At 42.6% G+C, this 14,278-nt stretch overlaps 1 protein-coding gene across 1 annotated transcript; it reads right to left on the bottom strand.

Annotated features, from left to right (window-relative positions):
* Nucleotides 1–9,221: 9,221 nt before the first annotated feature.
* Nucleotides 9,222–13,996, bottom strand: oprd1b (opioid receptor, delta 1b). The gene is made up of 3 exons (XM_061675804.1): nt 13,722–13,996; nt 11,457–11,812; nt 9,222–9,751 (listed from the first exon to the last, which is right to left on the bottom strand). Exons 1-3 carry the CDS (start codon nt 13,994–13,996, stop codon nt 9,222–9,224), a joined length of 1,161 nt encoding a protein of 386 aa, XP_061531788.1.
* Nucleotides 13,997–14,278: the final 282 nt, after the last annotated feature.

Raw genomic sequence — 14,278 nt, 5'->3', positions numbered from 1 at the left:
TTTTTTTTTTTCTTCTTCTCCCCACCACATCCCTGTGTAACATTAATTGCTCTTGGTTTAATTGCTGACCTTGACTATGTGTTTTCTTTAATGCACCTTTTTGTGATTCATGTTGTTTGTGCTGTTGCGTTGTGTCTTTTCTTTCAGCGTAATATGATGTGATAATCTACAGCTCCCTCCTACCTTCCCTGGATTGATTGGCGAATTGATTGATTGATTGATTGATTTTCCACGTGCTATGAAAGACGTGTGTTTGTCCGCTAGATTTTTTTATTGTCCTGATAAAGACCAGTTGGTTGAAACGTCTAAAAACAACCATTATTTAGAAAAGGCATTCTAATGTGTCCTCTTGTTTTATGCCCGAGTACCTGCATATACTGTTTCATCTTTATAATTGAACAGCTGAATACTCCAATATTTGGCAGCCACTATTTTCCTTTTTTCTTTTCTTTTTTTTAAACTTCCTGTTCAGCTGCATGGCCTTGCAAAATGGTGGATCTGTATGCCTTTGTGCTGGAACAGTGTTGCCGTGCAACAGGGGAGTTTGAAATACTCCCTTTGCTTATTTTAAAATTTTTGAAATTATTCTGATGTTTATTGAAAATGTAGCCAGACAGAAAAGGGCTTTAGGGGACAGACAGAGGGACAGAGTGGGACTAGGGGTGAAAACCACAGCAGAACTATAGTGAGACAGTCTAGATATTTGAACACAACTAACATTACAACAGTTATTTGTAGATGGGGGGGGGGGGGCACCCCGGTGAGGACATGCAATAACTAACTAACAGATAAGAGAGGACAGAAAAGGGCACGATAGGATGTGGGAAAATGAGCAAGGCAGTGCTACTGCCACTATTTTCCGACATTTTGTCGCGCATCGTCATCGCGATGTACGCAGTAGTAGTTGGTGGACTGTAAATGAATCAACAACAGTGAAACAACTGTTCAACTGAATCATGGAGGAGCAGCAGCTCTACTCTGAGATCCTCCCGGATGACCGAGCTCCTCACCCTATCTCTTTGGGAGAGCCCGGACACCCTGCGGAGGAAACTCATTTCGGCCGCTTTTATCCGGGGTCTCGTTCTTTCGGTCACGACCCGCAGCTCGTGACCATAGGTGAGGGTAGGAACGCAGATCGACCGGTAAATCGAGAGCTTCGCCTTTCGGCTTAGCTCCTTCTTTACCACAACGGATCGATACAAAGTCCGCATCACTGCAGACCCTGCACCGATCCGCCTGTCCGTCTCCCGTTCCATTCTTCCCTCACTCGTGAACAAGACCCCAAGATACTTGAACTCCTCCACTTGGGGCAGGATCTCATCCCCGACCCCTCTCAGGGGACTGGTACCAGAGCCCAAGCTGTGCAGGGAGGCGAGTCCGACTATATCTAGTCGGAACTTCTCGACCTCACACACCAGCTCGGGCTCCTTCCCTGCCAGAGGGAACAACACCATTCAAGCAACAAGTTTTTCCAGTAGGCTGCAGCTGGCTACTAGTTTGGACTGAATGGGTGGCAACAACGGGGAAATGAAATGCTAGTATTTTCAGGGTAATAGCCCATCAGCAACATACTGAAAAAGTAGAGCTATGAAATAGTTGGTTTTTGGTTCTAGTTCGCGTGGAAAATGAACTTTCCCAACACTGATCCTTATATTATTTCACATCGCAGTGTCATTTTCTTCCAATATTGTGCAGCCCTAATATAAGGGTGATTATCTTTCACAGTTTTCACAATCATAATGCCCCTCTGAGGGAAACCATAATTATGAAGTGGCCCACCATGAGAATGAGGTTGACATCCCTGCGTATAGCGTCAACGTCGTAATACCCCTGTGAAAATCGGTGACTAATTAAAGCTCCTGATTATTGCCATAAAAAAACATTGTAGAAATGTAAGTATGTTAAAATAAATACCGCAAATAATCAGAATCATCTTTATTTGCCAAGTATGTCCAAAAAACACACAAGGAATTTGTCTCTGGTAATTGGAGCCGCTCTAGTACGACAACAGACAGTCAATCGACAGAGAACACTTTTGAGACATAAAGACATTGACAAAAAAAAAAAAACAGTCACTGAACAATAAAGGGTTGCTAGTTATCTGGTAATGCCGGTTCATTTTTTTGTTTGTTTTGTTTTTCGACCATTATGCAAAAAGATGCAGAGTCCTCTCGCACTAAGAGCAGTTTGATTGACTAATATTGCAATAGTCCGGTGCAATGACCATTCTGCAAAGGGCGCCGAGACGTCAGGCGAGTCGTACGATAATCTGGGACAAAGTTGGTTTTGCAATTGTTGCAGATACTCCTCAGTCAGTGTGCAAATGGAGCAGATGCTACTCTGGCATGAGTGGCCAGTATTGGTCAACAACACACAAGCAACTAGTGCAGCGTGGCGAGACCACTACACTGAGTGCACGAGTATGTATAATTGGCCCCACAGAAATGTGACAACAAACTCAAGACAAAAAAAATTGCCAGCATGTTGCAATGGAATTGTAGGTTAGCTGTTTAAGAAGTTGATCGCAAGAGGGAAGAAGCTGTTGGAATGTCTGCTAGTTCTAGTTTGCATTGATCCGTGGCGCCTACCTGAGAGAAGGAACCGGAAGAGCTGGTGACCGGGATGTGGAGGGTCCGAGAGGCTTTTGCACGCTCTTAAGGGGTTTCTGTGAATAACTGCTGGTAGGTTCCCCCAAAACATCCACAAATAGTGTTACATTTTTACAGTGTAGGTGACACACTTTGTGCCAAATGTTTTGAGCGCTTGCCTGTTGCCATGGTGCTTGGAGTAGGCTCGATTGCAACTGTCAGCCAGCATGCTCTTGTGTAAGTGTGTGCACAGGAAACCAAATAGGACATTATTAGTAAATGAATATCTGAGAAGTATCCACTTATTCGGGCCGCTTGCGCCCGATCGCCTGCGGACCATACTTGTAATTACTCCAGATTGCCTTGATAGATCGAGATCCTCATATAGTGGACCGAGGGGCTTGCCGTGAAGCACCCTCGACGGGTGACCGGCAGCTGCAGAGGCTTGAGAGAAGGACTCGTGTCCTCATCTGATGTTTACACATCTGCTGTGCGCTATTATAGTGTGTGTTTGTCTCGAAACTATGCACTTCTGTCACATAATGTTTCCTCTATGTCATATGGATTCCGTGATCACTTACTCACATTCTGTTGTGACATGAATAACCTGCAGCCAAGTTGTAAACATCCAGTGCAGCCAAATCTAAAAGTCTGACTGGGTTGTGTCAGAAGCGAGTTTACCAACCAGGGCTCATGTGGCTCCCAGCTGTCAGATAGCACCCAGTTGGAAGCTTTAAGCCAGCAGGGGTTCCACTCCAGTGAAAGTGAAGCTATTTGCTTCTCTGGTTTAATATAAAGTATCAGGCAGATGCACAAAACAGCAGGCCTGATCCATTACCAGAAAAGTCTGCATTCTTACCAATTCAACTCGGTTTGAATTGAATTTTTCCCCTCCCTGCTACCGCCCTGTAACGGGGCACGAGTTCTTCCTCGATTTAATCCTCAGCACAAAGATGTTTCATCAGGCTACAGCAGAAGCAGAGGTCTATTTTCACAAGGAGCTCATGTCGTCACTGATCTCTTCAGCTTTGCAGATAAACGAGCTGTAAATCACTTAACAAGAGTCTTGCAGAACACATCGGTTGGATTGAGTGAGCATTTCATCCTGACAAATGAAGACATTACCAGCAAACACAAAGCTTTTGTGCATGCATCAGCAAGATTCCCGTCTCTTAATTAGCACCAGTGCACAAATGCGGTCAGGGTTCGACTATAAACGCGTTCAATCATGTACGCGTCATTGATGCGCGGTAGGTATGCATGCGTCTGTGCCTTTATACTGTACGTTCAATAACCGATGAGAAAGAAAAGCTTCCGACGCAAGAGACCTTAAAGAAAGAAGCAAAGTGTCCATGGCCATTTTGCATCAGGGGCAAAGTGGGGCGGTAAATCATCCGAGCCAGAAACGTTATTTTGAGACAAACTGACCTAACCCGAAAAAAAAACTTGTCTCTTAATTCCTGTCCTTATATTGTATTTTAAAAGTTGCCCGCATAAATGAGAATGTTGCATCAAGAAAAGCCATCCTGCGTAACAGCTGAGCAAAACAAATCACGCTCGTTGAAAAAACACAACTCACTTTGTTGTTATTGCAACTTTCCTGACTTTGTGGCTTATCTGCAGTCATTCAGGTTATTCCAATTATAAGAAGGACTACTGGGACCACACTGAATAGAAACAGTATACAGTACTTGTAGTTTTAATGCTTTGAATTTTTGAAACACTTTAGGTTGAAATGTTAAATATACCAAGTGTAAATAATATATTGTTAGAGCATTACTACCTGATGACAAACATGTTATTTTCCTGTTTAGCCTCAATTAGAAACTCTTTACAAAGTCATGTTATTTAACTGTATTTTCATTTAATGGCAGTAGAAGAGTACACGTGAGTATTTCAGCCTGACGGAAAAACAATCTGCCAGTACTGTATATTAATCACATACAGTCACATTAAATTAATTAAACTCTTATCCCAAGGCGCCACTGTACATTTGTGCCTATTTTCTTGCACACACGGAACTCATAGGCACAACCATGTATATTTCATAAGAGCCATGATTTATTGTCCCCACTGTGGCAGGTGAAAATAATCACTCCTTCTCCCCCGTCCTCATAATAACGTCCGGCCGACTGCTCAGCTCGCGTGGATTCTTGTGACATTTTGCTGAGTGGCTTTCCTTTTGTGCGAGACTCCTCTATTCAACTCGTGGAGTGGAAAAAAAAAATAATAATTGAAACATCCACAAGGGCGCGAAAGCAATCTGGATGAGCGGCGCTTTCTAATTATTCCATCAGCAGAGCCATTATCAGTCTTCTAACAAATTGATATTTTAGCTCTCAAAATGTGTGGGTGAGTAAGATTCAAGTCCACTGGAGCATACAGTTCTTAAGCTTCCATAACTTTGGAATCCATATTTAATGAGCATCTGTGTGGGGGGGGGGGGGGATTTAAAATAAATTCCCAACAAAACTCACATGACAATCACATATGCCGTGTTCCTTTATTAGCTATTACCATGAGAACCACAACCTACAAATGATAAAAATCGCTTTCCCACACCTGTTTGAGCAAAACAACATGTCATTTCAAGTAAATAAATGTACAAACATGCATCTTGCAAGTTCAGGATCTATTTACAGCCTTCAAAAATAGAACTCACCAGCTCTTATTGTCATTTTTTTTGTGGCCAACATCTCAAATGGTATCCCGGACGAAGGATGATATTGTGCTTTCAGTCGGTGAGTGACACTTCCGCTCTTTCTTTCGATGCGACGCATCCACCGCTGCGACCACCAGAAGCTTCCCCGGCGGTTCTGTAATAATGTCGCCCTCGAAGGTCACAGACGCCCTCTCCCTCGTGCACAGGAATCCATACCTGATCGTACTCGCTAATTCCTTGTGTCACTCTCATGACGCAAACCTGAATTTACATACAGTAGATTAACACGTGTCAGCAATATCTAATATGTGATTACTGCTGCCAAAATTCACTGACATCTACTAGCGTGGTTCTAAAAGATCATTTACAAGACGACATATGCTGCCTCATATGACAATAAAACCAAAGCTTGTCAAGGCGGTTTGTACAAAAGGATCACTATACTTTCTTATAGCACTCTCAAAGCGCCATTTTCAACAAAACGCTTTCCTTTATATGAAAAGAGCAAAACCTAATGCTGATTAAGGCATTACGGTTAACATTGTCATTTAGCTAAAAAGCATTGCAGACCTAAAAACACTGAAACGCTCCTTTTGATAGAGATGACTAAATACAAAGTCACGATGAGCTAAAACCGCTTTTGACGTATGAAGGAGTATTAGAACCATACTGAAAAGGAAAAAAAAAAACAGACGATAATTAGAAGAAATCATTTTACAAGAAAAATAAGTCAAGATTCTTTTGTTAATAAATGTGTTTTTACAAGAAAAAAAGTCCTAGAAAACAAATCTGTATTGTCAGAGAGTGCAACCTTTGAGTGAAACTCTATAGTCATAATCAAACAACATAAATATGCTGATCGAGTCCAGCAATACGACAGCTTGATAGCACATTGCAGCCAAATCATTTGCATCACTTTATGCGCTAACAGAACAATGTTACTGTATTTACATTTGAAGTCAGATACAAGTATTGGCATCAGTCCATTTCAACATGAAATGTGCTAAGAAAAAAAAAATACTCTCCTTCAAATGTCCAGTCATCCTTAATGGATAATTCCTCCATCAGACGTAATGTGAATGGGAAGCCTCTCCTTGATTTGCTGATGAATTTCCTCCAAGCCCGTTTGAGGTCATTGAGTCAGCGTACTGTGCCACCTCCGCCGTCAAAGCTTTCGCGGAGGCTGAAAGTCGTGCCGAGAAAAACGTTCAGACCATACACGAGATGAGTGGAAACAATTAGTCAATGGCAGATACGCTGGGCGCAACGGTTGTTTCCACCAGATTTTTACGGTGTCTTTTACCGTCTTTGAGCGGGGAGGCACAGAATTGAAGGTGTGGTGTGGTGACATTGACCATGACTGTGCCCCTCGTGTGGGATTACGTCTCCTTTTACCATCGCAAGAATAGATTTGCAGCAAATTGAAGGCAATTTCTTGCAACGCATCAGCACATTCTTGTTATTGAATTCTCTCTTGAAGCAGTGAACGTTCATTGTCATGATGGTGGTTCTCACTCTGGCACACTGAATGTACATGATATGGACAAAAGTTTCATCCATCCGTCCAGTTCCTATAAGGCTTATCCTCATTGGGTCGCGGGTGAGCGAGAGCCTATCCCATAGACCAACAGCTATTCGCACTCACATTCACCACCTAAATGTGGACAATTTAGAGTTGTCAATGAACAGAAGATGACAGAAACGACGACTTTATTGATCCCACAGCGGGGAAATTCACTGACGCGTGTTTTTGGAATGCGGGAGCAAGTCGGCGTGCCCTGAGAAAACCCACGCAAGCACAGGGAGAACACGCAAACGCTGCACAATCTGGATTTGAACCTCTAACCTGTAAACTGTAAGGCGGATGTGCCAAACACAAATCAGCCGTGCCCAAAAGTTTCAAATGTAGTGAAGGACCTTTTCTTTTTGCGTGACTGTGTGCCAGTGCTCGAGACAATGTCCGTTAAAAAAAAGACATGGTTGGATGAGTTTGGTGTCTCCCAAAGATCTTCCCAGATGAATGGACGCTGCTAGGTCGAATGTTCATAAAGTGGTGAACAGCGGCCCAGGCAAAGAGGACCATGGTGGCAAATGTTTCAGAATGATTCAAACACAACCAAGTCAATAAATAATTTTGAAAAAAGGAATGGAAAGCAAGCACTGCTGACACCTTGGCCGATAGTGGGGCAATGCATTTATTTTTTAACTGCTACTTACGGGCCTTTGGATTGTGCAAAACTGCAGCGTCTATAGGAGTTTCCATTTGTGCCACTCATATGGACGTGTGTCAGTTGTCTCTCTGGGTCCCCTTATCTACTCAGGGGCAATTGCCCGGGTTGCGTCGTCTCTGGCGGAGAAGGGAGCTGTCGTCCTCGCTATTTACACATTAGCATGCACTGAAGAGAGGGGGATTCGAATATATCATAAAACATCGAAATGTTCTGTTCACACGCTGTTGTCTCTTTCACCCCTGCTCTCCATCATGTGGAATATTTAACGAGTCGTTCGTGACTCAATTGGATAAGAAGACCTCTGTGCCTTTTAGATGGATGTACTCCACTGCGAGAGAAGCCTATCACCGCATTCTGTTTACACTGAGCGCCGCTTCTCTCCCAATATGGCGCGGACGTCTCCAAGCACTGTTAAAGCTCACGCTCAGTAATGTAACACCCTATAATGTGTTGAAGTGGAGACACAGCTGGAAGATCATTCAAAACGCTTTGTAAGCCAAACGTTGCCTGTAGCGTGTAGTGCATTTTGAATGTGTCTGACCACGGGAACATTGTACAGCTAGGTGACAAATAAAGGGAACAGTGCGATTCATCTCACAAGTGGAAAATGTGATGTTCTAGTGCCGTCATGGTGGCCACATTTAGACTCAATGGAGCACCTTAGCAGTGATATTTCATTTGGGACAACTCCGGGCAAGCTCAAGCAGGTTTTTTGGGGAAAAAAAAGACAAGAGCATAGGGAACACGGTTAACTTTTTCTAAATTGCTCTCTACTGCACAAATCATTGCGATTGACTGGCTGGTCGGAAAGGCTCCAGCTCACCCCCAACCCTAACGAGGACAAGCGCTATAGAACATGGACGGATGATGGCACAAAACATTTTGGCCCAAGAAAATCTGACCTGGCAATCAGTGACAGCTCAAATGTCATGTAAACAGGAACTTTTTTTTTTTTTTTTTTCCAGCTGCTCAGTTTTATAATTAATCACCTACACGATTTTATTTGGAATTGTCAAAAAAAAAAAAAGAACCTCTGAGAGATTTTCGAGTCTTTACCCCTCAGTAAGCAGTATCAAAACATCCAAACTTTTTTGATGAATACTGTTTCTTCCTCCAGTAAATTAGTTTGAGTGCAACTAATGCTGACTGAAATAAGGTCCTTAGCATGTTAACTATTTTAGCGTTAACTTAGTCCGCAATTTTGAAGCATGAAGAAAACATCGCTTTACTGCTTTATGACTAATGAAGCCATTGAGCTGATGTCTTTTTTATTTTTTATTTTTTATTTTTTTTATAACCTTTACTGTGAGAAGACACATTTGTATGTTCTTGTTTCTATGCATTAAGCTAGATGTGGGTTGAATTAAATTGTATGTTCTCTGTGATCTTATTTGTATACTGTATATGGACAGTGTATGATTTCTGTGTTCAAGTTCAAGGTGTTCTTAAATGCCTGTTAAAGGGGTTCTCCTCTTTTTTGTGTTATTCATCGGTCTGTACATTTGACTCCACCAGTTTATGATCTACAGGCACACATTGGCATTTTTTCAGCATCCTGAAAAACAAGCATTTAGACTCTACACGAGGGATCCATCACGTGAAGCCTCGTGCACAAGCTCGAGATAAAAACTGACAGCGGTGGAACAAATGCCAACATGTATGCGTTCACACTCCTGTGGTGGAGAACTGCGTGACTTCCGTCTGGAGGTCATCCTGGATCCCCGTACGGTCCACGCCTAGTCATGCGGGCGGTCTGCCTCCGGTGGAGGGGCCGCAAACGGACACGGGCTCTCTGGTGGTGTTGCGGCCACGGGAGAAGCTGTGCTGCGTCGTACGTGTGCGATAGGGCAGGCAGAAATCCCTGAAGCACCTCTTGAAGTTCTCATCCAGGAAGGCGTAAAGGACCGGGTTGAGGCTGCTGTTGGTGTAGCCTAGGGCGATGCACAGATGCCAGCTCGCCATCACCAGGAGGTTCTTGTGGTCGATTTTCACCATGGTCCTGACGATGATGAAGATGTGTATGGGAGTCCAGCAAATAATGAAAGCTGCCACCACTACGAGGACCATCCGGGTGATCCGCCTCAGGTTCCTGTCCTTCTCTTTGGATCCGGAGAGGAGACGGACGCTCTTTAGCCGCAGGATCATCAGACCGTAGCAGACGGTGATGACGAGCACGGGCACCAGGAAGGCGAAGATGAACACACAGATTTTAGTCACGGTGTCCCAGTACCAGTCTGGTTGTGGAAAGATAATTCTGCAATCCACGTTGCCTGGGGAGAAAAACGACGGCAATTGAACGGAGCCTCATGTGGCTAGGCTAATTTAAGTTTAATAACCCAGCTCAAATGTGTTCTCTTCTACGGCCTCATTACTCCCTCAATTCGACACAAGCACCTGCCACTGAAACAACTGAACAAAGAGCCGTTTTTGTACAACTGAGCTGATTGTATCTCAACGTGGCAAAAGTACTCACACTCTGTATTTGAGTACAAGTACAGATAGATACCAGTATTTAAAAAATAACAAAAAAACACTGATGCAAGTACGAATTCAACTTCTGTACTTACTGTAAGTAAAAATAAAAAAATAAAGACTGAAATGCATTTACTCTAAGTCCAAAAGTAAAATTTATTTTTAGTGTCAATTACTGTATTGTAATTTCTCGTGTATAATGCGCAGCCATGTATAATACGCAACCCCAATGTTGACCTCAAAATTCTGGAAAACCCTTCTACCTATGTATAATGCATTTTTACAATGCATGATTTTGCTTCTACCCATATGATCAAAACATGAAGTAATATCTGTATTTTGTTATTTTTTTTTCAAAACATTATTCTGAAGTTAAGCACTTTATTTGAACACGTAATACTTTTTTTTTTTTTAATTTACTTGCTCTTATTTTGAAATTCACAGCCCAACTTTTATTTAGTGAATGAGAAAACACACAGTTGTGCTCATATTTTTGATTACCCAGGCAGAATTTGTAAGATGGGTACAATTCTTTAAAGAAAACATGAAGGACCAGACGAAACACATTTCATTTTATTTTAATTTCAAATTAATGTGTCAAGCATTTCAGAAAAGCATTATCATTTAACAACACATAACCATAAAGAAATGAATGATGGTTGTTGTTCAGTCATATAGTCGTATTTAAATCAACAATATTTCACAAATTCTGCCAGGGTTTGTAAAGTTATGAGCACAACTGTACATATATGCAGTCATACGTCCTCCTGTCATCTTGGAATGAAAGTGGAGGTTACTCCTTTTTCATAACCTCTAGGTGGCGCTGGCATCTTGGAATGAAATTGTACGGCTTTATCATAACCTCTAGATGGCGGCATACATTTATAAAATCTGGTTGCACTAGTGAAAAACAGTTTTGAGAGTCTTTGCTTGTCTTCAAAACAAAGTTACTACATTTGGCTTGAAGCGGAAGCATGTGTTTGGAGAGGTATGAATTTAAATGAGACCTAACGGTACCAACATAGTGTCGAACATTTTGAGGTTACAAACAAAGTAGTTTCAGCAGCGGAACAAGTACGCCATCACGCAGCACAACAGTGCAGGCTCAGCTACCGCCCTACAGATGCCACGAGAAGGCGGCAACACACTACTTTTGTCTAAATGAAACTCCTCAACTCGCCTTAACATTGTTTAGAGACTAAAATCTTTGGATGTCAATGAGGAGCTCAGTTTAGCCCAGTTTGCTAGCGGAAGTTACAGAAACTATTCACCACGTGGATGTTTTTGCTCTGCTACACGTGCACTGCCGGTGCATTTTTCTGCGCCTATTAATATTGGCATGGGCGTCAATTACTTTTGGTCTTTTGCTATTCGCGATAGGGCTCGGTCCGTATTCTCCACAAAGAGCGGGGCTTTGTTGTAATTGGAACGACAAATACAGCATATCATAACAACTGGCGGATACATTTTCTCATCTACCACAATGCATCTGTGGCTCCTCACCTTTGTCTGTCACCTTGGTAACGGCCATGATCATCACAGGGACCGCGATGACCGACGATAGGATCCAGATGCAGATATTGATAATCTTGGCCTTGGCCGGAGTGCGGAAGTCCAGGGCCCTCACAGGGTGACACACGGCCACGTAGCGGTCCACGCTCATCATGGTGAGCGTGAAGATGCTGGTGAACATGTTGTAGTAGTCGATGGCGATGACCACTTTGCACAGCAGCTCCCCGAACGGCCACGTGCTCATCAGGTAATTGGCGCTCTGGAAGGGCAAGGTGCTGGTGGCCAGGGCGTCCGCCAGGGCCAGGTTGAAGATGTAGATATTGGTGGCCGTCTTCATCTTGGTGTACCTGGCGAGGAGTCAAGCACTGTGAACGCGCTGAGAAGCAAAGGATTTGTTTATGTCTGCTGCGGTCCGCTCCTGATTGCCATTAAAACGTAACGAGGTTAGAAACCAAACTACTGTATTGATTTTAGCCTCATTTCCTCTTTCAAAGATACGCGGTTTTCCGCGGAATAATAAAAGCTTTTTAGATGCACAAAGCTGTGATGGTGTTACAACTGCATGAGAGCCTCTGTTCTGCCACAATGACCGTAACCTCTATTAAACCGCACTTGGATATAATGACTCCTGCGCAGAAACGCTTCAGTTCTCCTCTCTGATGTGCCATTTGGAAAGTGCTTATTTCTTTTTTTCGGGCCTGCATGTGTTAGGCGCTTCCTACATGACAGCGACGGTTCATGTTTTCTCAAACTGCTTCATGGGTATTAGCCGCAACGCCCGACCAAATGAATCAATGCCATCCACAACCATCGGAGTGACTGATCACTGTGTGTTAGCCATGCAAATAAATGCATCGATTTGTCAAAAACGTTGCTCATGAGAAAGATAATTTGGGCCTTGAGGAGGTTTTAGTGCAAAGCTCAGCTGTACATTGCACTCTCTCCCTCCCCTCTGGTGAGTATTAACTATATGTGGTAGTGTGGCACTAACACAAGCAAGAAAGAGAAAAACATCATTAGTACTTCTGTTATTGTCACGTTTATTATTTTTATTGTCTTCGAGTGTTGAGGGAAAACGCTATATAAATCTGACGTAGGCGACACGGTGGACGACCGGTTAGCACATCTGCCTCACACTTCTGAGTGTGTGGAGTTTGCATGTTCTCCCCGTGCCTGCGTGGGTTTTCTCCGGCCACTCCGGTTTCCTCCCACATCCCAAACACATGCATGGTAGGTTGACTGAAGAATCTAAATTGCCCATAGGAGTGAATGTGTGTGCCAATGGTTGTTTGTTTATATGTGCCCTGCGATTGGCTGGCGACCAGTTCAGGGTGTACCCCGCCTCTCGCCCAGAGTCAGCTGGGATAGGCTCCAGCATGCACGCGACCCACGGAAAAGGGATGGATGGATGGATGGATGGAAATCTGATGTATCATTATTATTATAATAGTGATGGCAATAACTGAAGAAAAAAAAACTGTAATTGTAATAAATTGTGGGAAAAAAATATTTTGTTATTTATAAACATCAAAATTAAGACTAGGAATAGTGATTAGTAGTAGTGATTTTTTTTAAATTAAAAAAGAGTCATATTTATACGTAGCAGCATTTTTATCATCGTACTGGTTGTAGTTGTAATTCTAAAAATTAAAAAAAGTGCATCATCAGTCAAGCCACAACATCATAGTTAATACAGCGATGATCAATAATAATAATAATTATAATAATCTAATGAAAATAATTAAAATGAGTACTGGTTAACATAATAGTACTGTTTTTTATTATTATTATTGAAAACGTCATAGCAATACATTAGTATTTAAAAAACAAAACATTTTTTACAAAGTTTTAAAAAAATGTACTGTACTATCATTAGCCCAGCCACAGCATCATAATTAGTACTAGTAACAGTGATAGCAATATAATTTTTTCTTTGAATGTTTTAATTTAGCATCTAAATTATTGCCACTGTGAAAATGAGTGCTAATTGGTAATTAAAAACGTGATTTAAAACCTCATTAGCACTACTATAGTTGCTATTATATCATCATAATTAGTGATGATAGGAGTAGTACTTAAAAAAAAAAAAAAAAGTACTGGTAGATAAATGCGTTCTCATTAGTCAGGATACTTATTGATTGAGGGCTTCAAATAGTTAACATAGTATATACAGTAAATGCAGCTCTTGAAGTGCTTTTTGTTGTTTGTTTCGTTTGCAGTTGATGATGCTTGATTGCAATATTCCCGAGTTCTTACCTGACCACGCCGTACATGACGAGGACGTTGCCCAGCAGCCCCACCACGCAGATGAGCGAGTACAGGGCGGTAATGCACACGGCGATGACCACCCTGGCCGTGTCGCGACCCACGGACGCGCCGGTGCCGTTCGTGCCGTTGGTGCCGTCGGCGCCGTCGGTCCAGTTGGCCCCGGCGCATTTCGGCGGTCCGGGCAGGAGCGAGTCGGGGATGCTGGCGTTCAGCGGACTTAACGACACGTACGTGGCACTCGGAGGGAAAGTGGGGAACTCCATCACAAAAAAAATAAAAAATAAAATAAAAAATAAAAAAAAAAGCTGATGAGATTTCTTTAGACAAGGAGATATTTTTTTTGTTTGTTTTTACGTGAGCTGCGGACTACCGAGACTGCGAGTATAATTGTCATAGCGCCTTTTACTCCCTCTCCCTCTCTCTCATATGCTCTATCGCTCTCATTCGCTCTTTCCCCTCCCTCCCTCCCTCCCTCCATCCCTAGTCTCTCTATAGTATTGATATTACTTACACTTGGCTGTATATTAAGTATGTCTTGTGAATTA

The sequence above is a fragment of the Phycodurus eques genome, chromosome 4 (genome assembly GCF_024500275.1).
Source record: "Phycodurus eques isolate BA_2022a chromosome 4, UOR_Pequ_1.1, whole genome shotgun sequence".
NCBI classification, from domain to species: domain Eukaryota; kingdom Metazoa; phylum Chordata; class Actinopteri; order Syngnathiformes; family Syngnathidae; genus Phycodurus; species Phycodurus eques.
This window is presented reverse-complemented; position numbering and strand designations above follow the sequence as displayed.